The following is a 25,339-nucleotide window of genomic DNA, read 5'->3' as shown; positions in this document are numbered from 1 at the left end:
TGTCTTGAAAGTGGGATGGTTGTGAGGTTTAATCAATGATTGCATAGCGCTTTGTGATCCCTTGATGAGGCAACCTAAGAATGCAAAGTGCTATCTTGTTAGAATTGCATCACAAACTCAGCATCTCCTTAATTTGTTAAATAAATGGAGTGGATTCAACTCCCTTCCTTTTTGATGAGTTACACTCACTTGGGGAGGTTTGATTGTGAAGTTTATACATCACTCTGCCTAGGGTGAGTTCTGCTCCACCACAGAAGTTGCTCCGGAAGCCCGCAGTGTGCAGATGCTGCACCATCCTGAGGAAACTGGTGTGGTGTGTGCCTTTTTTTGTGATCAGCCAATGCTACTCCTGTCTCCTCCTCCTCCTCATTGCTTTTAGCATGTCTTGCATATCAAGTGGGCAGTGGGAGGGAGCAGTCTGTGTGCTGTAGGGATTGTGATTGCACCCAGACACTGTGGGAATGGGCAGAAGGAGAGAAGCTTCATGTGTCTTACAACCCTCTTGCTCACCTGGGTCCTGATCCAAAGTCCACTAAAGTCAACTTCATTTCAATTCAAGGAGACTTTATTGGCATGAAAAGCTATGCAAATAGTGTCAAAGTGTTTAAAAAAAAAAAAGACAGACCCCCTCAGGTACTATTATGGCAGGTACAACCCACCCACGAATGGGGCCACACTGTGTTTGGGGCTGGATCCCTTGCATCCATTGCTCATTACTTCCATTCCCAATCAGGTGGCAGGTTGCTATGTGGTGTGCTGCCATTCCTTTTCTTGGGACAAGGTGTGTGAGGTAGTATCTTTTATCGGACCAACTTCTGTTCTCAGCCAGAGAACAGAAGTTGGTCCAATAAAAGATATTACCTCACCCACCTTGTCTCTCCAATATCTTGGGGCTGACTCGGCTACAACAACACTGCATATCCCTTTTCTTGTTCTTGGGTCAGGCACAGTAGCAAGACTCCCATTCACTTGCAGTCAGGCCCCTGCTTAGTGGCTATGCACAGTCTAGTCCAAAATCTTGTGTGACTCCCAGAGACATCACTGACCTGAGAGGAATTTTAAAGACAGATCACTGACATGATACCAAGGGTTTGGAAATGGCTTTTAAATCCGTTCCCTAAAAATTAGTGTCAGGAGATGCAGGCTGGCATCATAAGGCTTTGATGATTCCTCCAGCCATATTCACCAGTGATTTCCCTCTAACTTCCAGCCGCAGTGGCATTGTGCATCCTGGAACCCTTGGCAGTGGGCCTGGTCCCCCTGCTGGCTGGGCAGAGCCATTCCGTGATGTCAACCTTCCCTGGAATCCGGAGGAGAGTGAAGGTGGCACACAGAGAACTGTTGCTATGGCAACAGCAGAAGCTGTCTGCATCGGTGGGGCCAGGCAGGGCCGGGAATAGCTTTCTTGGGAGGTGAGGACATTCCCGCTGTGCGCAGGTTTGTGTGAGCCCTAGAGGGGCAATGGGGCCCTAATTGTGTCTTGTTCAGTGTGGTCATTTAGGGCGTGATCCTGAGAATCTGCACTAGGGAGCTGTGGGACGTGCCAAGTGTGGTGCTTGTTGTCCCACAGCAGCCTGGGTCCAGTCGGGAGCCACTGAGAAGCATTTGAGCAGAGAACAATGAAGTTGCATGCACAAATCCAGTGTAGCAGGGCCCCATCTTGTGAGCTTCAACGCCACTGTGCAGGGGGCTTCCCCTTCGGAGCTGGCCCTTTGTCCTATGTTTTTCAACACAGTTACCCTGAAAACTGTGTGAGTATAGTACCTGCAGTTCCCACTGGGATCAGTGAGTCTGGGACACTCAGCACCAGTCAGGATCAGGTCCTTCTATGACAAATCCTCCTCTAACATGGCTTTTCTTCTTAAATGTTTGTGCAAATGGCATTTTTCCATGGGCTGGAGAGAGAAGTAGCCTCACAGTAAGAATGTATTGCCCTCTCATGAGAAAACAGAAACAAAATGGTTCCTGTCAGCTTAAGTGAAGTTGGGCCTGATGCAATTTCCAGGTGTGGTCCCTTCCTCTTGTGCAGTCCCATTGACTTCACTGGGACGCCACATAATCCTCTGTCCTGAATTAACTGAGTTAGACCCGGATCCTGGGAAAATACATGCAAACTGTGCCTAGAAAGTCCCTCTCTTATGGAGCACATAGATATTAAAGTCCCCGGTGTTTTTGTTCCTTAATCTCTAAGTGTTTGTGTATTTTAAATCTGTGGATAAGTGCTTTTGTGAGAAAATGAAAATAAACAATGGCTGTATAGATATAGATAGATAGATATTACAGCTGTCAAACGATTAAAAAATAATTGCAATTAATCATGAGAAAAATAGTTGAAATTAATCACAATTTTAATCACATTTAATAATAGAATACCAATTTAAATATATTATAAATATTTTTGGATGTTTTTCTACATTTTTAAATATTGATTTCAGTTACAACCTAGAATACAAAGTGTACAGTGCTCATTTTATATTATTTTATTACAAATATTCACCATATAAAAAAGATAAAAGAAAGTATTTTTCAATTCACTTCATACAAGTATTGTAGTGCAATCTCTTTATCGTGAAAATGCAGCTTACAAATGTAGATTTTTTTTTTTACATAACTGCACTTAAAAACAAAAGAATGTAAAACTTTAGAGCCTCCAAGTCCACTCAGTCCTACTTCTTGTTCAGCCAATTGGTAAGACAAACAAGTTTCTTTACATTTGCAGGGGATAATGCTGCCTGCTTCTTATTTACAATGTCACCTGAAAGTGAGAACAGGTGTTCGCATGGCACTGTTGTAGCCAGCATTGCAAGGTATTTCCGTGCCAGATATGCTAAACATTTGTATGCCCAGGGCCGGTGCAACCATTAGGCGAACTCGGCGATCGCTAGAGCGCCAAGATTTGGGGGCACCAAAAAGCGGTGCCCCAAATTTTTTTTTACATTTTAACTTGTCTTTTCTCCAATGAGCACAGGTGCTGCCTGGCTGCCGCGCAGCGCACGGAGCCGGGGGACGGACTGGCGGCGCGGGGCCTGGCCTGGGCACAGCTTTCACTGCGGCGGGCGGAGCAGCACCGCAGGCAGTAGCAGATTTACCATGGCGCCAGCTATGGTGCCGGGCCCACGCTCCGAAGGGGTCCCAGCGGCCACTCTTCTCCGTCCCCCGCTCTCCCCTGCGGGGGCAGAAGCTTGGTACTGTGGCTCCTGGGGCTCAGTCCTGCTCCAACAGGGCAGGCTGTGCTGGCAGCCAAGCTCCCCCCTCCCCTGCCTCTTCCAGATGTGCTGGGTTCCCGCCTCCCCCTCTCACTCCCTCTCCCTCCCTGCCACCAATCAGCTGTTGCCCTCCAGAGGGAGAGGGAGGAAGCGGAGAAGAGGCAGGAGCGGGGCCTTGGGGAAAGGGGTGGAATCGGGACATATCCCCTCCAGCCCCCTGCCATCAGCCGCTCAGGGCAGGGGGCTGGGAGCATCTCCATGACCCTAGCCCACACCCCCAGCCCTCTGCCCTGACTCCTCCACCCCCCAGGCCTCTGCCCTGATTCCTGCACCCCCCTCACACCTCCCCAGCCCTCAGCCCTGACCCCTGCACCCCCCCACATGATCCAGCCCTGACTCCTGCACCCCCCTCACACACACCCAGCCCTGACTCCTGCATCTCCTTTGCACCCTCCCAGTCCTCTTCCCTGACTCCTGTACCCCCCTCACACACCCCCAGCCCTCTGCCCTGACTCCTGCACCCTCCCAGAACCCCATCTCTGACTCCTGCACCCCCCACAAATACCCAGCTGCCCCACACCCCATGCCCTGACTCCTGAACCCCCTCACACACACCCAGCCCCCAGTCCTGACTCCTGCACCCCCACATATATCCAGCCCCCCCACCTCATGCCCTGACTCCTGCACATCCCCACCCCCATCCTGAGCACCAAACAGGAGCTCCTGCACCCCTCGCACCGAATGGGAGCTGCCCCAGGTAAGCGCTCCACACCCAAACCTCCTGCCCCGACCCTGAGACCCCTCCCTCATTCTAGCTCCTGGCCAGACCTTGCACCCCAACCCCCAGCCTGCTCCTGCACCCTAACTCCCTCCCAGACCCTGCACCCCCCACTCTCAGCTCCATGCAAGAGCGACGAAGAGAATGGGCTAGAACCGGGGAGAAGGTAGGTACCTGCTCTATGTGGGCAGGGGTGAGGGGGGGATCCTGTTTACCCCCTCCCCAGTCCTGCTGCGCTTGCAGTTTACTCCCGGCCCCTCCCTTACTCCAAGGACCAACCCTAGCTCCCGCCCCGCTGTGCTTTTGTCCCCAGCCCCTGCCTTGCTCCAGTCAGTAGGGACTAATCCTCCCCCCATGACCCACTGTGCTCATCTTGCCCCTGGCCCCTGCCTCACTCCAGCTGGGGACCAATCCTTCCCCCTGACTATGCCCAGCTATCAGGGTGGATAAAAATCAATGACTTTTAAAAAAAAATCAAAAAATTGGATTTTTTAAATTTAAATTGGATTTTTGAGGGAAAAAAACTATCTAAAATAGTTTTAATTAAGATACATTATATCATGGAATAGGGATTATAAATTCTAATTCTATAGTATGAGACAATATATTCATGTAATGTTTAAGAAAAGTTTTGTAAATGAGTTTTAATAGTTCATGGATTAGGGACCCAATCTTATGGGGTTCCAAAGGCTCCTGTATAGATTATTTAGGTTAATTTTTCTATCTACCCCATGGGAGTCAGTGCTCAGTCTAGAGGATACCATCAGAGATGCTTAGTTTTGCAGTTCTCAAACTGTGGATTTGCGTCTCCAGAGGTAACATGCTTGTTAACAGCAAAAATGTTTTTAAATAAATAAATAATATATAGGGGTGAGAAATAATAGACCTCAACTCTATTGTCCCTCTGTAAATTTGTGTACACAGGGTCAATCCCTTACCTCTCTTTAAAAGTGAAAAGTTTCAAAAAGTTCAATGAATAGAAGATTGTTGGGGGCAGAATAGATCTGGACAAGGAGAAGAAGTCTGGAGATAAATGTGAGAAGTGAGGGACAAATGCTTTTTTGTTAAAATATTATGTTTGCAGTTGAAGAAAAAAATCCAGAATACTTAACTTTGTTGTTTTATTTAAGTAAAGCAATTTAAATGTCTGTCTGGTGGTGTTCTCCTCCTAATGCAGCCTGGTAAGAAAAGCCTCCAAATATTAATGATTAACCTCTTGAATTGGAGATAGTTCACCTCCCAATGACTTCATAAATATCTGCTTCAATTATCTTTGATAAATAAAATAACCAGTCTGAAAATGAATGATTGATATAGCTGTAAAACTCATCTGAAAAGTTTTCAAAATAAATCATGGTTTAAAAATGTATAGTGTGTACCTTCTAAAAATGAAACCTACATCTCTCGGTGTTGTGAAGAATATGTATTAAGGTTATAACAACCAACAAGAATGCACTTTTATGTAGGAACCCAGGATTAAATCAAGTCTTCTTAACTAGTGATTTAAGTCATGATTTAAATCAAATCCACCCTGCCTGCTGTGCTCTTGCCCCTAGCCTCTTCATTCCCCAGGGGGGCCCACAAATATGTTTGGTGCCGGGCCCACAAAAAGTTAGTCCGGCCCGGGGGGGAGCTGGGCCGGCCCCCTCTGGGGTGGGGAGCGCAGGGCCCAGCCTGCTCTGGGGCGGAGCACAGCCCCCGCGGGACAGCGAGGTGGGCCAGGCTCGTCCCCCGAAGGCGGGACCCTTTGCGGAGCAGGGCCGTGGCGAGACCAGATGGGAGCTGCAGGTGGGCACTAAGGGGATGGAGCGGGACTCCTTGCCCAAAGCCTGAGGGTACCTGGGTACCTGCCGCTGCCTCCCTGTGTGCCCCCTGCAGCCTTCCCGCTGGTGCCCCAGCTCCCCATAGAAAGCAGCCTCGGAGATTCCTGCCTGCCCCCCTTATTCTACATTTGGTCCTGGACATTTTTAAATTTCTTGGGGCAGTTTACCCATCTCAGGATTTCCTATGGGAAGTGCTCACCCGGAGCACAGCTGGTCAATGCAGAGATAAGCGGGCACCATGAGGCATTATAGTTACCAAACATGGAAACCTCCCCCTCTGGGTACCCAGAATGTGTGTGTGTGACGTAATTTTTCTCGTCATGCGCAGCCATTACCCGTTCTGACAGGCTGTTTATAATGCTAAGTTTACTAGTTTTTGGAGGTTGTCAACTGAGGCTAACTATTTTTGTTGAGTTGTTTCAGATTTAAGACTCTGGCAAGTGCTGCTGCATCATTTCGCTAATACTTTGTGTCAGTTGTGTGTGTATGTTAAGTATTTGAGTGTATATGTTTAAGTGCGAATATGCGTGTGTAGGTTGTTGAAATTCGTCATATTGATATTGTCATTGCCACTTTGTACCATAGTGAAGCAGTACGAGGGAAGGGGAAAGGAGGGAGAGGGGGAGGGGGAGCGCAAGGTGGAAGTTTCGCCTAGGGCGCAAAATGTCCTTGCACCGGCCTTGTGTATGCCCCTTCATGCTTGGACCTCCGTTCCAGAGGACATGCTTTCATGCTGATGATTAAAAAAAATGTGTTAATTTCTGTTAGTGGCATCTGACTCAGATGATGCAAATGAAGGTGCATTGGTCTGCACTGCTTTGGATCATTTTTATTTTACTGTGCAAATACTTGTAATAAAAAATAATATAAAGTGAGCACTGTATATTTTGTATTTCGTGTTGTAATTGAAATCAAAATATTTGAAAATGTAGACAAACATCCAAAATATTTATAATGCATTTAAATAGTTATTCCATTATTAACAGTGTGATTAAAACTGTGATTAATCATAACTATTTTTTAATTTAGTTAATTTGTTTTGTGTTAATCGCTTGTGTTAACTGCAATTAATTGACAGTCCATATATATACAAAAAACATAGTGTGCCCAGTTTCATGGGATTAAAAACTATGTCCCTGTCCCCCAATCAATATCACTGTTGCTAGCTTCCTAGGGCTGTAATTAATTGCCTCACAACAACCTTGCAAATTTACATTATTATCCCCAATTTACCAGTGGTGAAACCAACACATGGAGAAGTTATGTGACTTTTTCTGAGGTCACACAGGGCCTCATACAACGTCTACTGAAATCAGTGGGAGTTTTTCCACTGATTTCAGTGTGTGATGGAGCAAGCCCATTGCTAATAAGTGACAAAGCAAGGTCTAGAACCCAGCAATCCCAACTTTCACTGGTCCATTCTAATAATTAGTCTGTGCAGACTCCCCAGCAGCTGCAAGAGAATAGGAGCCCATGATTTTCAATACCAAAATATGAAAAGGAGTACTTGTGGCATCTTAGAGACTAACAAATTTATTTGAGCATAAGCTTTTGTGAGCTACAGCTCACTTCATCGGATGCATGCAGGTATGCATCCGATGAAGTGAGCTGTAGCTCACGAAAGTTTATGCTCAAATAAATTTGTTAGTCTCTAAAGTGCCACAAGTACTTCTTTTCTTTTTGTGGATACAGACTAACATGACTGCTACTCTCAATACCAAAATAATTATCCTTCTCCAGCAGCCCAGTTAGTAAAAGGTAAAACCATGAATTGCTATAAAAGAAAAGGAGTACTTGTGGCACCTTAGAGACTAACCAATTTATTTGAGCATAAGCTTTCGTGAGCTACAGCTCACTTCATCGGATGCATACTGTGGAAAGTACAGAAGATCTTTTTATACACACAAACTATTGCTATGTTTCATTTTAGCCAGCAGGGGGAGCCAGTAATGGGATGAATATACAGTAATGGAAATAAATTGACACTGGGCAGAAAAATTACATCTGAATACTTTATGTAAGGGCTACTAAGTTCAAAGAAAGTTCATTGTCTTGCTCATACCAATCTCTGCCTGATGTATAAACTCATGGAAATCTGTCTTAATTTATCACAATGATCTGCACTTAATTGGTTGCTAGTTAATTTGATCTACTCTGCCTGAGTTAGGTGGCAAGCCCTTTTAAACACTACATTCTGCAAAACTGGCATATGCATTGGTAACACTGTATCGCCAACCCCAAAGTTCAAAACTCATGAGCCTGACACACACAAATCACAAAACTGGCTTTAAAATCATGAGATTAAAAAAAAAAAAAAGTAAACGTTAGGTTCTTGGTATTTGCCCCTCTGGGGTTTAAGCCATTAGGGTTGACATTTTCCAGCTGTACTCTGCAGCCATGAGGGACGAAGTGTACTTTGTTTTTTAAATGAAAGCTGAGATTCTCATGTAATATCATGGTTCCAACAGCTGGGGCTTTAAGAAAAATCACAAGACCCATGATAAAATAATGAAAGCTGGCCACACTGTAAATAAAAATAATACGTTCATATCAGGGAGGGTCATTGGTGAACATTGGATGTGCCCCATTCTATTTTGGAAAAGACCCAGGTTACAATCCTGGTGAATATATATATGGGCAAACCACAAAACCAATCAGCTGCTTTAAAGGATTCCATACTGTTCCTCCTTTTTTGGCAGACACTGCTCTAGAGACAATGGAGCTAGGAGAAGCAACACAGCCAGCAGATACAGGGGAGCCTAAGGAGCCAGAGTATTCTAACCCTCTCCTGAGGCCTGCTCTCACTGGAGATGTGGAGGGTGTGCAGCAGATTTTTGCTGACCCAGAAGACCCTGATGGTGAAAAGGCCATGCAACTTCTCATGGAAAAGGACATCATAGGGAGAGACCTACTGCATGCAACCAGCATGGCTGGACAGAGTGCAGTCATCAGAGCACTGGCAAAATACGGAGTGGTCATGAAGGATAAAACAGCCAGAGGTATGCTGCTGACAGCAGTGGGCAACAGATTAGGCCCCATACCTGCTCACTCCGGCCCTGACCCAGTTCCCATCCAAGCCAATGCATTGACTTCATTGGTGCAGGATCAGCCCTTCTGCTCCTTCAAGCTTAACCTGACTTCTCTGAATTCACATTCACTTACTCCTTCCACCCTCCACTCTGCCTCTGTGAAGCTTGATCCAAGCACCACTGAAGTAATGGTATCCTTTCCATTGACTTCACTAGGCTTTGGATCTGACCCGAGATCCCCACGTGGCTTTATACTCACCTCCTCTCCAAGTTCACTCACTCCCCCTATCCTGACTTCTCCTCTGTTCCCTTCCTGTAACTCTCCACTGTTAGAAATTGATCTTCCTGTTCTGTTGTCCCAGCTGCTTGGACATCTCTCACTTCCTGCAACCTAAATTCTCTAACCCTCTTGCCGCAAAACTTCCCTTTCCTCTGTCGTACCACTGATTCCAGACTTCACATGCCTTTCCCCTCCCCTCCATGGCTGGCTCCTTCCCTGTACATTTTGTCTGAGGATTGCCCTTGGCCACAATTTTCTCCCCCCACTCCCGCCCCCGACTCTGCTGTGCAGCACTGGTTAGTTGCTGACCTCCCCTCCAGTGGCAGCTGCATTACAGGGGGGTTTCACATGTACTTAGCACTTTGGGAAGAAAGTTGCTCTGAAAATGCAAAGTATTATTAGCTGGCATTTGACCCCCAGCAAGATACCTCTCCCTTTGGTTCTGATGACTTCTCTATCATTCCACAGGTTACACACTCCTCCACTGTGCTGCGGCCTGGGGCCAGCTGGAGACTTTGAAAACTCTGGTAGAACTGGAAGCTGATATTCTAGCGATGACCTTCCGGGGTGAAAAGGCCCGAGATATAGCCGACCGTTATGCACAGACAGACTGCGTCGAATTCCTGGACTGGGCAGGTGAGACTGGTAACGCCCAACTACACAGGGGAGGTTGTGATCACCATGGGTTAGAGCCTCAGCTGGTGAAAGTCCATCAGAGCTCCACTGGAGTGAATGAAGCTATGCTGATTTATACCTGCTGAAGATTTGACCCCCATGTCTGTAGGTCAAGTGAATTTTAAATACTACTCTAGGCCTGACCTGTAAGGTGATTGATCCAACAACAAATGCAGCTCCTAACGTGAGATCTGCACCAGTAACTCTGTGCGTGGACCCTTGGTAGCTGCCCATGCCCTAAAGAAAGTCCTGGATAGCAGAAACATAAAGCATCAGGCTGAGGTTCTCTGGTCCTGCCAAGTGATGCTCAGTGCAGGACCAGAGGAAAAGGGACAAAGCTGGTTTACCCTGTCCATGCAGCTCCCTGACATGCAGAGTGGTCAGGGAGCAGTTTGGCCCCTGGTGTGACCCAGCAGCTACAGTTCTAAGGGGCCATTCTAGCAGCCAGGGGTAGCTGGACACAGTGGCTCTCCAGTCATGCCCCCTGTTCCTTGGCCATGCCCACTGTGCTGGAGGAGATGGTGTACAGTGCTTATTCTGGTTCCATGCCATATGGGAATTCACCTTTGGCTAGAGGAGTCCCCAACTAGCTGGAATAAGGCAGCTTTCCAGCTGCCTTGCATTGAGGGAGTGGCTCAAAGCAGCTGGATCACAGGAGAGAACTAGGGCTTCTTTCTGCCCAGTACAATGTTATTTTACTGACATTCCAAATTCAAACCGCTGTCACCATGCTTCTGAAAGACTTTTTTTAATAGTCCCTCTTTCTCCCCTCCTGCTTCCCCACCTTGTCCACGGGAACATGGACAGCGTTCAACTCTCAAACTGTCATCATTAGATAAACATTCAAACAAACAGCCATCGACTTCAGATTGGCTCAGTCCTTGACCTCCCCACTCTCCTGCCTTCGCAATATCTTAGCAAAGAATATGTATAAACAATTATTAGCGCACGAAAATATGATTGTTGTCTGAGGAGTCCTTTCGCTTATACTTCGTGCATCACAGTATCCATGCTGGAGCTGTGGCTGTACGGACAAATAGGGAAGATCTCTTCATCCTTAATTTCTTCTTCCTTCCTCTTCTTACTTAACTTCCGGTGCCTGGCTTCTTTCCTATGATGGTGGCATACGTACTTCAGGTATTTCATCATGATAGACGTGTTTGCCACCAGCCTGCAGAGCATTTTGTCGACGTTGCAGGTGCACTCAGCATGAAATTCTGTCGTGACAGAAACGGAAGAGGTCTCCACAGACACCTGGAAAGACAAAGCAGATGACATTGTGACAGTAATTCTTTTCATCGAGAGCCAAAAGCCACCAGCCTGGCTTTATTTCTTACTTACTAATTCAAGAGTCCGCAGGCCAGATCTTCAGCTGGTGTAAGTCACCTCCACCGATGTCAGTGGAGTGACGCTGATTTACACCAGCCTGGGGATCTGGCCCATAGAATTGAGCAGAACTACTCTTCATTACCCGAGCAGGGGATCTGATCCATGAACTTCAATGGAGGTATGCTCGTTTACACCAGCCTGGGGATCTGATCCAGTCTGTTGTTCTCCAGAGATTTACTCTCTGCAAGTCGTTATAAGAAAACTTCAGACTTATCCTCCCATCCACCTGCTAAGGCTCCCACTGGGTTCTACCCTAGCTGTTACAGTACTTTCAAATGTCTCCATTGCCCATTCTAGGGCTTAAATCAATCTCTAACTCTTAGGGTCCAGGATGAGACCTTCCTGGGGGCAGATCACCCCCACATCTGCCTACAGGAGGTTTCTTGCACCTTCCTCGCAAGTGTCTGGTTTTGCCAGAGACAGGAAGTCTGAGCCAGTCTGGCTGTTCCTATGTTATGTTCATGGTGCATGAGAGAAATTCTTGAGTGAACCCATGCTACGGAGTCCTTTGCCATTAGATTCAGTCTTCAGAATAGCAATTCAGTTTAAAATGATGAGGCCCAGTTGACCTGTCCCTTTAAAATCAGCCCTTTCCTCTTTGATGGTTCATGGAGAGGTTTCAAGCCTCTTGGAACGGTGCTAAAGAGGGAGCCAGAGCATTTTAAATGATCAACAAGTCAAGTTTCTTAAGCATCTTCTAGAGACTGCTGACGAAGGGTCTAATCCTGGGCCTGCTGAAGTCAATGGCAAAACTCTTCATCAGTTTGAGCAGGTGAGCTGTAAGGGCCACTTCCTGATGCACTTACGCTGAGCTGTACCTTGCTTTGTGAATAGTCCCAATGACATACAGCGCTCTGCCCCAAAAGCACCAGGGTCCAGGTCCTCAAAGGTATCTAGGCTCCTAATTTCCATTGATTTCAGTGGAAGTTGGGAGCCAAAATACTTGGAGGACCTGCCCCAAGATCTGACTGTAACTGAAAGCCCATGTGCAAGTATGTTGCCTCACTGAGGGCACTGCGTGGTCTGAGTACAGACGGCAGCCCTGCCACGCGGGCAAGCCGGAGGAAATCCTTGGACTTGGATTAATTAAGTGTTTGCAGCAGCAAGGCCCCAGGCATTGACTGTTTGGTGATCACCAACCATTTGGAGTGTTACCTGTATCATCTCTTCTCTGTTCCTTTCCTTACCTCTTCAGATTCAGAGAGCACCATTCAGTAACCCTAATCCAGTGGTTCTCAACCAGGGGTCCCCTGGGGGCCATGGGCAGGTTTCAAGAGGTGGGGGGCAGAAAGCCAAACCCCCACCATGCAGGACTGCAGCCTGGGGCCCTGAGCCCTACCACCCGGGGCTGAAGCCAAAGCCTGAGCAACTTAGCTTCATGGTGCCCCCTGTGGCGTAGGGCCCCGGGCAGTTGTCCTTCTTGTTACCCCTTAACACTGGCCTTGGCTTTTATATGCAGAAAAACAGTTGTTGTGGCACAGGTGGGCTGTGGAATTTTTATAGCATTTTGGGAGGCCTCAGAAAGAGAAAGGTTGAGAACCTCTTCACTAACCAACACGGTAAACTCTCTGGGGCAGGGACGTAAGAACATAAGAACAGCCATACTTGGTCAGACCAAAGGTCCATCCAGCCCAGTATCCTGTCTACCAACAGTGGCCAATGCCAGGTGCCCCAGAGGGAGTGAACCTAACAGGTAATGATCAAGTGATCTCTCTCCTGCCATCCATCTCACCCTCTGACAAACAGAGGCTAGCGACACCATTCCTTACCCATCCTGGCTAATAGCCATTAATGGACTTAACCTCCATGAATTTATCCACCTCACTTTTAAACCCTGTTATAGTCCTTGCCTTCACAACCTCCTCAGGCAAGGAGTTCCACAGGTTGGCTGTGCGCTGTGTGAAGAAGAACTTCCTTTTATTTGTTTTAAACCTACTGCCCATTAATTTCATTTGGTCGCCTCTAGTTCTTTGATTATGGGAACAAGTAAATAACTTTTCCTTATTCAATTTCTCCACACCACTCATGATTTTGTATACCTCTATCATATCCGCCCTTAGTCTCCTCTTTTCCAAGCTGAAAAGTCCTAGCCTCTTTAATCTCTCCTCACATGGGGCCCATTCCAAACCCCTAATGATTTTAGTTCCCTTTTTCTGAACCTTTTCTAATGCCAGTATATCTTTTTTGAGATGAGGGGACCACATCTGTACGCAGTATTCAAGATGTGGGCATACCATGGATTTATATAAGGCCAATACGATATTCTCCATCTTATTCTCTATCCCTTTTTTAATGATTCCTAACATCTTGTTTGCTTTTTTGACTGCCGCTGCACACTGCATGGACGTCTTCAGAGAACTATCCACGATGACTCCAAGATCTTTCTCCTGATTAGTTATAGCTAAATTAGCCGCCATCATATTGTATGTAAAGTTGGGGTTATTTTTTCCAGTGTGCATTACTTTACATTTGTCCACATTAAACTATTTTTGTTTTACTACTGTCTGTACAGCACCTAGCACCATGGGACCCTGATCCTTTACTGGGGTCCATAAGTGCTATTCTAATACAAATAATAGTGATAGCATAAGGGTGGGCTTTCCCTAGACCTCTGGCCATATCCAGAGGACTCCCACCTCCCCCAGGAAATGGGACACAAGGCTCAGGGATGATCCAAGCCAAAGTGGTGGGTGCTATCCTAGGCTGGTTGCTATTTCCCACATTTAAGTGCCTTGACTCTAGCTGTTCATAGCCTCTAGTTGTATCATGGCACAAAACTCGACAGCTGACAACCGTCCCTGGCCCTCTGGCCAACACAGGATATTTCAACACCTAAATAAGTGGTCTGACTTCCCAAAGTGCCAAGCACACAGCAGAGCCCCTGGAGAGATGGGTACCATCAATGGGAGATCTTGAGTGCTTGGTATTTTTGACAATCAGGCCACTTTCAGAGTGTCCAAACATGGACTTAGCTTTAGGCTCCTATTTCTGAACCTCTTGGCCTTGGTGTCTTCAATGGCGCCTCAAAATGGAGGCACCCAAAATTAGCAGACACTTTTGAAAAGTTAGGCTTAAGTGACTTGCTCAAGGCCACCCAGTGAGTCAGTAGCAGAGTTAGTCAATTTCCAGTCCCATGCTCTAATCTAACCAGCATCATTCCTACCTTGCTCATTTACATCACTCACCTTCTTTTGCGGTCTTCTCAATTTGCTCCAAAGACAGCGTACACATAAGCCCCCTAGGAGGAAAAGTATAACTTTGCAGCTGGCACACAGAACCTCCAAGCATCCTTTGGCTATTTCCAGGTGAGTAAAGCAGTGAGACAGTTGGTCCAGAGGGTAGGGCAGGCAGTTAGATTGAAGCGGAGTTCCAAGCTGCAGTTGCTCCAGATCCTCTGGAAGAATTTCCCATCCAACTCTGACCCAGCTTGGGCGATCACAAAGGCAGAGGCTGTCTTGGAACAAGACGACAATCCAGACAGGAAAGACTAGGGAGGCGCCTCGGACAAACATGGTCTTTTTTTAAGAGGAAAGGTCTCCAGTGACTTGATTGTCAGCATGTACCAACTGCAGCCAGAGATCCAGTAGCAAATAGTCTTTAAAGTTCATACTGTAGTGCCTTGGATGGATTTTAAGCAAATGAAACCCTCCACCCTGGCGTTTCGTGGCTTGGGACCAAGCTCCAGTCCTGAGTGCCAGAGAAGTTGTCGGCTGGTGACATCATCAGCCAGTGGCGTTTGCTTTCAAGAAAGGTATTGTGATGTCATAAAGATCTCAAAGCTTTTCTCAGTGGGCACCGTAAGGAGTTAAAGATATAAGCAGCCTAACATGGTCTAGCAGCGAGAGTGGGGAAGGGGGAGTTAGAAAGACTGACTTCTAATCCCAGCTCTGCAACTGATTTAGCCGCTCTGTGACTCAGTTCCCCATTTGTAAAATGGAGATAATATTGACCCGTTTTGTACAGTGCTTTGAAATCCACAGATGAAAGGAGCTATATAAGTGCAAACTATTATTAATACAGATGTTTGACTTGCCAAGGATGCTGTGCTAGTACAGCCAGTTATAATTATGGAACTAGGTAACATGAGAAACCATGTGCACACAACTAGTCTTATTGAAGTCACAGCTCCTTGTGCGAGTAACTGCTCTGTTATGAGTCAGGGGTTCACAGTCTGGTCCCCCAATGACTTGGTCAGGGCAGTGCTCTGCGTTGTGCTCTTTCGAAGATGCACAGTTTTGCTAATGACTGACCCCTCAGGTTTACACCCTTAGTGTAGGTGTGACCCTGTGGGAGGCTGAGCTCTTGGGACTTCCCCTGAAGTCCAGGGGAGGTAGGGGCACCCACCACCTCACAGGAGCAGGCCCATCATTTCTAGATCCTTAGCTGGCATAAATTGGCATTGAAGGCAGTGGTTTACACCAGCTGAAGATCTGTCCTGTTTTGCCTAGTTTCCCAATCTGTAAAATGGGACAATAGACTTATCTACCTCCTGGGAGTGTGGTGAGGCTCCATTCGTTAATATTTATAAACCCCAAGGGCTTCCAAGAAAGGGCAAATAATTAGTACCTAAATAGCCTTAAAGCAGTCTGGATCAACATGGGACACAAGGCTGGTTCCTTTTGTGTAGCAGTCTGTCTCTCTATAAGCCCCTGCCTCGTTCTGTGAGCACTTCCCCATGACTAACCTCACGTGTGTCCTGTTTCGCAGAAGCTAAGCAGGCTCTGCGGACATTCATCGCCCACATCCAGGCAACGATTGCAGACCCAGAAAAGGTGCAGGGAAGGCTGAACAAGGAAGACAAGGTACAATGCAGAGCTCTTATCAGGAGAACCGATCTATTTGCAATAAACTTTAGAACTGCCTTCTTGATTCCATGTGGGGATATGTTTTTTGCTCACACCGCCCTTTGCGGAAAGGCTTCCCCAGCCAAAGAGGTGGAGACTACACTCAGCAGTGCTTGCAATGGGGAGCAGATCAGCGTATGAATGGTAGTACTTTGTTATCCTGCTGGAGAAGGTGCTGGATAAACACAAAGGCTCAGATCCCAAAGGTATTTGGGTGTCTAACTCCCATGGATTTCAATGGGAGTTGGACACCTAAATCCCTTTGAGGATCTGAGCCCAAATGCTTTGCGCATATGAATGAAGCCTTATAGGTCCTGTGCGAGGTGAGTGTTATCCCCATTTACAGATGGGGAAAGCGACCCGCGGAGAGGTGGAGTGGTTATTCCAAGGTTACACAGGGAGACCAGAGACCGTGCTCCTCCCTCCTGCTCTAGCCCTTTCACTGCACTCTTAGTGCTGGATCGCTTGGCACCTCGTGTTGCTTTGCAGCATCTCCTGTAGCCCAACAGCGTTTATGGACTCTGAAGAGAGTTGCGCCCAGTTCTCCTGAGCCCAGAGGCACAGCAAGAGTGACCGTCCGGTTCTGGATGATATCTTGGGAGCTCCTGGCTCCCAGTCCTGTGATCTGATCACTACACCATACCTCTCTCTTCAATTAACTGATACAAACTTAATCAATGTGCCTTATTTGTAACTTCTAACAGGAGAGACCAGATTTAGTTCAAGGCCAATGTTGCATCCTCTCTTTTGTGGCTGGCAGAGGCAGGCATGTAAGAAATCGCACAGGCAGTTTGACCCTGGGTTGCTACCTGGCCTTCTGATTGGTTGAGAGGGGCCACTCATAACATCATCTAAAATGAAGTACCATATATATTTGTTCATAAGCCGAATATTTTTGGTAAAGAAAAGTGACGCATCAAAGAGTGGGGGTCGGCTTATAAACAGGTCTACACCAAAATTTGATGATTTTAAACTCTATGAAATCATTGAATTGAATATCTAATACATTGTAGTTTTGTTTACCTGGAGTGTCTGCAGGCATGGAGCCCCTCAGTTCCCTGTGGCCGCAGTTCACCGCCATTGGCTGGGAACGGTGAACCACGGCCACAGGGAGCTGAGCGGCTCCGTACCTGTGAACACTCCAGGTAAACAAAACGTCCCAATCCGCCAGTGGCTTACCCTGATGGGCTGGGAGCCAAACCCTGAAATATAGGGTTGGCTTATGAAAGAGTAATACAGATTTTTCTATTTTTACCTATCCATCTTGGGGGTCGGCTTATAAATGAACTGGCTAATGAACAAGTATATACTGTAATTGATTTCCGGAGCTCGCCTTCTAAAGGTTAATGTCCCTTGTCTCTTCTACAGAACATGTCTCTCAGCGCCTGTCGTGTAAAATCTGACTGGCTTGAGAACACCAAGGAGCCCACCAGACAAGACTTTCTGGATCAGAAGCAGCAGCTGGAAGATATCATGCTTCCCATCTTCACAAAGCTGGCCATGCCCCGTGAGTATTGGGGCTACAGAGCTCATAGCCTTACGGGCAGGATGAATCTGTTATATGATTTTCAATATCTATATGTAATAATAATAAATACATAATAATAATAATTAATGGACATTAATAAATTACTGAAAAATAAATTCAAATAGTCATAGCCACTGAATACAGGGTGGGCTCTTGAGTGACCATATCAATTAAAATGGTATACATGTGTTGCCCTACACAACATAGTATATGATATTTCTAGGACAAGATTACCTGAGGGAGTGCGGTGGCGGAAAGATTATGGACCCCATTCTCTGGTCCTTTAGGGTAGCTTTGTGCTGGTCTCCACCCCTGCTGACTGGAGGGCGGGGAGGGAGGGATGAACACCTCCGTCCTTGTGTGTACAGAAGGTGCTTAGACTCCAGGCAGACAGGTGCCATAACGGAATGCGGGTGGAGAGATGGAAACCTGAGACGGGGAGGAATGGATCTGAAGAGTTATTCACTGTTGAGTTAGGAATGTGAGAAGGACACGCCAGAGGCCAGGGAACCTCCTAAGGATGCAGGGGGCTCTTTTCCTCCCACTGCCGGGAAATCCTGGATTTCCTTCCTCAAACGTATCCCATCCCTGATTATCCCTGGCTCGGACGCCCTCCCACTCCCCCCCAGCATCCCACAGTCACCCAGCCTTTTGACCCCTGCCACCCAAATCCTGATCTTGGAGCCACATAAAACCCTCCAGCACCTCCAAACTCATCACTGCCTCCGACCAGAGCTCTCCCTAAGTGCTCCCACTCCCCGCTTCTCTCCTCTATCCAAACCCCTGCTCTCCAGCCCAGGCCACAGGCTCTGCTTTCCTCAATACCTGAATCCCTGGACTGCCCTAATCTTCCCACTCAGTCCCCGCTTCCTGGCTAGTCTTTTCCCAGCCATCTGCTGTCATGAGAATGAAGCCAGAGAGGACTGTAAAGCTGAAGGGGCAGGGAAGCAAGTGATGGGGAAGAGACCCTGCAAGCTCTAAGGGAGTCGCTCTGCATGTGCCAGCTGTGCTGGGACTCCCCTTAAACACCAAAGGAAATTCCCAGACAAAGACTTTGTTAGCTGGAGTTAAGATGGAGAGCATGTCAGAGACTTCAGACTAAAACCCCTCCCAGGGACTAAAAGCACTGAGATTCAATAGCTCTGATGAGGAAGGGACACACGGCAAGGGAATGGTCATTCAGCATTGCTGTCAAAAGTGACAAGAGCACATAGCCCTGTCTCTAGGTCTGGTGATGATGTTGACAGTTTCCTCAGCTCTCTCAGCTGCAGTGCATTGTATCTGCTGTATCCATTAGTCTGTAACTGCACTAGAAGAGGCAGTATTAGAACGCAATGAAGCATCACTTGGAAATCTGCTGTCTTGCAGGTCCTCTGACAGCTAAGAGCACCAGGTCAGCGCTGAACTGCAGCAAAATCTGAAGCTTCATTTCCACAGCTCTTGCCTGCCTCGGGGTCTTATATTTTTTTAAGCCTCACACATATATAGTCATCTGAACATACAGCCCGAGAGCCAAACTTTGGTATTTCCAGGACAAGATTACCTGAGGGTGTGCGGTGGCAGAAAGATTATGGGAGAGGCTGGATCCACATGCAGACGCAGCAGCATGGACCCATCTGTGATTAGTTTCTAAATGCCAAGATAGCAAGGTTGTTTTGCGGTTCGTGGAAGGTCAGATGAGGTGCTGGCTACCCTACATTACCGGAGTCAGTGGCACTTTAAATTCAATTCAACAAGACTTTATTGGCATGACAAGCTTTACAAGTGTTGCCAAAGCATAAGAAAGGGACAGACCCCTCAGGACTCTGTCAGAGGCAGGGATGACCCACTCATGATGAGATTAGACACTGTCTTTGGGGTTAGATGTCCTGTAGCTAGGTGTCATAGCTGGCCCTTTCTGATCCAGAGGCTGGTTGTTTCAGCACCTCAGTAATTTAGAGGCTGATCTTGAGGTGCTGAGCACCTGCAACTCCCAGTGACTCCAATAGGGGCAGCCCTTCTCAGGGGCAGGGTTTTCATTATAGTGTTTTTTTTCCACCACAAGTCTACTAATTGCAGACCTGCCTGAGATCCCCAGTGCCTGCTCACCCTGAACTTTCCACTTTAAAAAAATCAGCCTGACCTTGCAGTTCTTCTTTGATGCTTTCCCAGGTGTAGCTGTTGTCCCAGATGGCAGAAAACCTTCTGACGATCATGCCTCCTGACACAGGAAGGACAAAGCACAGCTGGACTGTCAGGCTCCCTCTCCCACTTCAGTTATTACTGTAGGGCCCTAGTCATGTGAGGTGCTTTGCAAACATAGACGGCAAAGGCCCTGTCCTGGAGAGTTTGCAATCTAAAAATAGCAAAGTCTCTCACCTGTCCCTCCCTCGAATCAATGGGTGTAGTTTAAAATCCTGCAGCCGAGCATGTGCTGGAGGCTGTGCTCTGGCTACCCTGGCTGTCCTTTGCAGAGCTTCTGGGTTTTTTTTTCCATGCTGCTTTAAACCTCAGTCTCGTTCTCGTTCGGGTCAAGGTCGTTCTGTGACGGGGATGAGGGCTCGGCCTACATGTGCTCATTGTGTTCTGGACCAAACGTGGGTGGTCCCCAAGGGTTATGCTGGGGCACCTTTCCCTGGCTGGAATCGCCTGGGTGCCAATGCCTCGGTAATTTGCCTCCCATTCTGTAGTGCTACATGCTTTCCACAAGCATGGTGCTCACAAGAGGCTTTCAGCCAGGATCCCTCAGAATGAATTCCATCCGTTCAGCTGGCTAGTGGAGCCAGCACATGGCTGCTCAGACAATCTCCTTGATGATACAAAAAATTAATCAAATAGCATAAAAGCTCCTCGGCCATCCAGCATGACTCACTGTCATGGCAGCAGGCAGAAAGCCAGCTTGCACCAAACATGCTGTAAAATGAGTCAAATCCACTGCGGTAGGAGCCGTTGCTTTTGATTACTTAGCTGTCCTGTGCATGCACCCTTCATTTGAGCTCTGCCTGGGTTCCTAAGGCAAGCTGGTGGGTAAGTCAGGGAACAGCTATGTTTGGCCCCTCTGTTGCCACAGGCACCTTATAAAATGCCCTGTTTAAAAAGTGTACCTGTCCGTTCACTCCAGGTGCAGTTCAGCCTATGTGGATAGCCACTGCAAAGCTCATGCCTCATTTAAACCTGATTTAGAAGGTTTAAGTGGAGCATAGGCCTTGCGCTGGCTCTCTGCATGAGGGGAGGAGAATGTCACAAAGAGCTGACACATTGCTAAGCAAGAGGACGTGACCCTCAAGTGTCAGTGTAAAGGACTTGCTGAGGGGGGCCCTGTGAATGACTACCTTAGATGCACCTGTATATGTGGCTCTGAGTCTGCTCCGAGTGTCCCATCCTGGAGCTGTGTGACTCCTCAGAAACTATTCCAGCAGCTACAGCTGCTAGATCTCTTTGTAGCCGGCAGTTAACAAGCTGAACTCACTTGGAGGTAATAAAACCTGTTTTGCTCTCGGTTAAAGTGCAGTTATGGTCAGAAAAGGGTCTGTAAAAATAGCCAATTGATTTGCAGAGCACCTTTGAGTTCCAGCTGACCTCAGTGCTTTTGGCCCGTCTCTACGTTAAGTCTTGTTTATTGTCAAACCAGCACACATACCTTTCATGGCAGATGGGAAAGCTGTTGCAACCTGCATAAGGGTCCTTCCTCCACTTTCTTCCAATCTGCAGTCTTCACTCATGGTGCATACATGGCTCAGGTTGGGCACAATGTAAATAGCATGACCTCCTTTTTTCTCAGCACCGCTCGTTTCACTAAGGTCCATTTCTCACCTGAGCCCCTTGCTGGGTTTTTCCCCTCTTGTAACTGGTAAATCTACCCTTTTCCACAGGAAGTGCAAATGAGTGTGCAAACATTCACTCTTGCCTTGCTGCATTTGACTCTTCCTTCTGTGTATTTGTACCTCTCCCGTTTTTGATCATAAGTAACTTTTAAAGCAAAGAAACACTCAGTAAAGACAGAGATGGAGCAGTGCTGCAGGCTGCCATAGCATTCTTAGCTGTTTTTAGGAGGTCAGGAAAGCCTCTGGAAGCTCAGAGTCCTGGCCTTGGCAACCACTAGGAGGCAGCATGGTCAGGTAGATAGGGTTTGGATTGGGAGTCAGGAGACAGAGCTTCTACTCTTGGCTCAGGCACTGACCTATGTGGGACCTTGGGCAAATCACTTACTCCATCTGTGCCTGATTCCCCTCTCAGCCTTTGTCTTGTGCAATTTAGATTGCAAGCTCTTGAGGGAAAAGATGACATTTTGCTCTATGTTTGCCCTAGCCCAGCAAGTCTGATTTTCCTTGGGACCCCTTGGTGTTACCTTCAAATAAACAGTCGCCTTGCTGCTGAATATGGCACTGATACTGCCTTTGTGAAAGGAGCAGCTTCACAGCCCACAGGGCAGGAAGCCCTGGCCTATCACCCTCTCAAAATAGGCATGAGGTGTTCATTCCTGGCACAGAGGTGATGCTAAGAGACTGGCTGAGGGCTCTGTGCCTCAAGGCCTTGGAGCTCCTGGAAAAGGCTCTGCCCCTTGGCTATAACCATCTCCCGCTGTGACATTAGAAAAGGGAATGGTGGGGTGTTACCAGTGAAGTGCTGTGAGCAATAGCAACATGAGCCAGAGGAAGCAGCAGAAAATAGAAACAAGGCCAAGGATCCACAGCACGTGGCCAGGCAGTGACGTAGGTTTCAAGCAGAGGTGAAGAGTATTGGTATAATCCCCTGTATCAGAACTGACACCAACCTCGTTGCCTGCCTCTGAAGAGCACCAGCGCTTACAACGTTCCTCCTCCTCCTCAAGAACAAAGAACTACATCAAATCTGGTGCAACTCAATGAAAACTACACCTGCTTCCAGCTGGTCTGCATGTGAGCCATGGGCTGCAATTCTGCAGTCAGGCACAGCTGAGCCCCTCTAATGAAGGGTAAAGCTGGGCCCAAGAGCTCTGAGCAAAGGGGGGATATAATAGAGGTCTATAAAATCATAAATGGTGTGGAGAAAATGAATAGGGAAGTGTTAATGCCTTTGCATGACACAAGAACCAGGGGTCATCTGATAAAATTAATAGGCAGCCAGTTTAAAACAGACAAGAGGAAATACTTCACACAATGGACAGTCAATCCCTGTGGAACTTGTTGCCGGGGATGTTGTGAAAGCCAAAAGTATAACTGGGTTAAAAAAAAGATTTGGACCTATCCTCTAGAAAGTTATCTATCAATGGCTATTAGCTAAGATGGTCAGGGATGCAACTCCATGCTTTGGGTGTTCCTAAACCTCTGGCTGCCGGAAACTGGGACTGGACGACAGGGGATGGCTCACTTGATAACAGCCCTGTTAATTCTTTCTGAAGCGCCTGGCATTGGCCTCTGTCAGACGCAGGATACTGGGCTAGATGGAGCATTGGCCTGACCCAGTCTGACTGTTCTGATGTACACTCTTCTTGGCAGCATTGTTGGGCTCACTAGCAGAGATGCCAATCTGTGGGTGGAAGAAGTGATCTGAAAGAAACCTCATCTCAGGCTATGCATATGTTAGTACCCCACACAGCTATGCAGGAGGCTGTGATTGCGTTTCCAGTCACATACTAGGCCTCAGCGCTGCAGCAGGCTTTGGGGAGCAGACAAATTAATTAAAACTGTGTTGTTCCAGAGGGAGAATCTTAATGGCTTGGACAGCATGATGAATCATGCTGTGGTATTCCTCAGTATTAACCTATTCCTCATGAATAGCGCAGTACGTTTACAAAGAACAGCCTAGGCCCTCCATTACCTCACGCAAGAAACCTTTCATCTAGCAAGCTAAAGCTTCGTTAGGGCTGCTGGCTTTGTAGCACTTCTGTGCCTGTGTTAATACTTCTGTAGCAACAGTCGCACGACCCTGAGCTAAACCTCACCACTCTTAAGCAGGTAAGTATTATCCCAGTTTTACAGAAGGGGATCTTAAGGCAACTAGAAGCTAAGTGACTTGCTCAAAGTCACATAAGGAATTTGTGGCAGAACGGGGGACAGAACCAGATATCTTGAGCTAGCCTGATAGAAAAAGTCTAAACTCCAGAACTTAGAAGTGAAGCAGAAGAAGAGCCACACCTGGGGGTCTAACTTCTACCTTCATAGGCTATTTCTAACTTTCTCATGCCCCTCATCAGGTTTTTATTAACATGGTGTTGATCCTCCAGCTGCAGCTGATTTTCCTGGTGTGTGAATGAATAGGGAAGTGTTAATGCCTTTGCATGACACAAGAACCAGGGGTCATCTGATAAAATTAATAGGCAGCCAGTTTAAAACAGACAAGAGGAAATACTTCACACAATGGACAGTCAATCCCTGTGGAACTTGTTGCCGGGGATGTTGTGAAAGCCAAAAGTATAACTGGGTTAAAAAAAAGATTTGGACCTATCCTCTAGAAAGTTATCTATCAATGGCTATTAGCTAAGATGGTCAGGGATGCAACTCCGTGCTTTGGGTGTTCCTAAACCTCTGGCTGCCGGAAACTGCATCCGATGAAGTGAGCTGTAGCTCAGGAAAGCTCATGCTCAAATAAATTGGTTAGTCTCTAAGGTGCCACAAGTACTCCTTTTCTTTTTGCGAATACAGACTAACACGGCTGTTACTCTGAAACCAAGCAAACTAGACTGGCTTCTTAGTCAAATGACTGTAATTTAAGATTTCAGAAGCCCTGGATATAAATCCAGGCAAAGCCATGCTTCACAGTGGTGTGAAATCTAAGGTCCCTTCACACTGCTGACAAAAAACCCACCATAAATAAATAAAAAAGACTTCATAGCTAATTTAAAAATTCCTTTCCCAGAGAAACAAAAACTAACCCTGCAGCTGGCTTGATAGGGTACGGCTGTGCTTTGGGCACAGAACATAGGTTCAGTCCCTGATGAGCTTTTGTGCTGGTGAGGAAAATAAAGATGGGTGTGTTTCATGCTGACTTGTGCTGTGTGACTTACCAATTCATTGTAATAGCACGCACCCAAAATAACACATCCTGTAGCTGGTGACGTTGGGAGCCAGTTCTGCTGGTTTCAATATGTGATGGGCCCTCAGATTGGTTGTGAAAACAAAGATATCTTTGATCTCTGAGGCAACAGCTTGTGGGTGAATCACAAGTTCCTATCACTGAGAGAAAAAGCAGCGCGTGTTTCAGTCGGAGGGGATGTGTGAGAGACATCCTACCTGGGCAATGGTTATGACACATTAGGTGGTGTTCAGTTTTGGAGGTCATTCTTCTTGCTTAATGTGCAAATTCCTTCCCAGAGAAAGCCAGGCACCACATTGGCTTCATTAGTGGACATTATCAAGGTGAGACTGTAATAGGACATTTGGGGTCCCAAACCAACCCTCATGGGCAATGTTAGAAGGATGGCACCTTTACATTTCTCTCCAGAATAACTTAGGCCCAGATTCTCATAGGTATTTAGGACTCCCACTGCAATCAAGGACCTGGGGCTTGATGCCTAATTTACAAATGTCATTCCCCAACAAAGAGAAGGCAGCCCACTGCTTGGCCCATGAGTTGGCTTTCACTACAGGTTGCACTGGATTCAATTCCTAACCAGCACTGCCAGTGAAAAGGAAGGCATCTTTCCGGTTCCGTGAAAACGTCTTGTTTACAAATTGCTTGTAAAAATTACACGCTTGCTGTGCAGTATGGTGCTCAAGGCATGACTGCGGGAGGGGGAATGTCCTGACAAGTGCTGATATTGGTTGCAGAAACACAGGGATCTTTCACAGGCTGGGATGTGTCATTTACAAAGCGCTTGCAGAAAAAAC

At 47.1% G+C, this 25,339-nt stretch overlaps 2 protein-coding genes across 5 annotated transcripts; one reads left to right on the top strand and one right to left on the bottom strand.

Annotated features, from left to right (window-relative positions):
- The first annotated feature begins 1,210 nt into the window (after positions 1–1,210).
- ANKRD45 (ankyrin repeat domain 45) lies at positions 1,211–24,893 on the top strand. 4 transcript variants are annotated; one of them, XM_037907887.2, is made up of 6 exons: positions 1,211–1,412; positions 8,507–8,806; positions 9,585–9,752; positions 15,888–15,982; positions 17,393–17,531; positions 18,921–24,893. In XM_037907887.2, exons 2-6 carry the CDS (start codon positions 8,524–8,526, stop codon positions 18,971–18,973), a joined length of 738 nt encoding a protein of 245 aa, XP_037763815.1. In that variant the 5' UTR covers positions 1,211–1,412; positions 8,507–8,523; the 3' UTR covers positions 18,974–24,893. The 4 variants fall into 4 exon arrangements, with proteins under 4 accessions (XP_037763815.1, XP_043377490.1, XP_037763814.1 ...); XM_037907886.2 differs by having other exon boundaries at positions 1,296–1,437; positions 18,921–22,625; XM_043521555.1 differs by lacking the exon at positions 18,921–24,893 and having other exon boundaries at positions 1,264–1,412; positions 17,393–17,648.
- TEX50 (testis expressed 50) lies at positions 10,466–15,876 on the bottom strand. Its single transcript, XM_043521556.1, has 2 exons — positions 14,366–15,876; positions 10,466–11,045 (listed from the first exon to the last, which is right to left on the bottom strand). The coding sequence occupies exons 1-2, from the start codon at positions 14,690–14,692 to the stop codon at positions 10,776–10,778; spliced, it is 597 nt and encodes a 198-aa protein (XP_043377491.1). The 5' UTR covers positions 14,693–15,876; the 3' UTR covers positions 10,466–10,775.
- Positions 24,894–25,339: the final 446 nt, after the last annotated feature.

Source organism: Chelonia mydas, chromosome 8 (assembly GCF_015237465.2).
Source record: "Chelonia mydas isolate rCheMyd1 chromosome 8, rCheMyd1.pri.v2, whole genome shotgun sequence".
Lineage (NCBI taxonomy): Eukaryota > Metazoa > Chordata > Testudines > Cheloniidae > Chelonia > Chelonia mydas.
This window is presented reverse-complemented; position numbering and strand designations above follow the sequence as displayed.

Excerpts from the sequence above, each read along its gene's own strand:
- ANKRD45 (XM_043521555.1), top strand. The coding sequence starts at position 8,524 with ATGGAGCTAGGAGAAGCAACACAGCCAGCAGATACAGGGGAGCCTAAG. Across the intron at positions 9,753-15,887 it reads CGAATTCCTGGACTGGGCAG|AAGCTAAGCAGGCTCTGCGG; the intron begins GTGAGACTGGTA and ends CCTGTTTCGCAG. Across the intron at positions 15,983-17,392 it reads GGCTGAACAAGGAAGACAAG|AACATGTCTCTCAGCGCCTG; the intron begins GTACAATGCAGA and ends TCTCTTCTACAG.
- TEX50 (XM_043521556.1), bottom strand. The coding sequence starts at position 14,692 with ATGTTTGTCCGAGGCGCCTCCCTAGTCTTTCCTGTCTGGATTGTCGTC. Across the intron at positions 11,046-14,365 it reads TGAGAAGACCGCAAAAGAAG|GTGTCTGTGGAGACCTCTTC; the intron begins GTGAGTGATGTA and ends TTGTCTTTCCAG.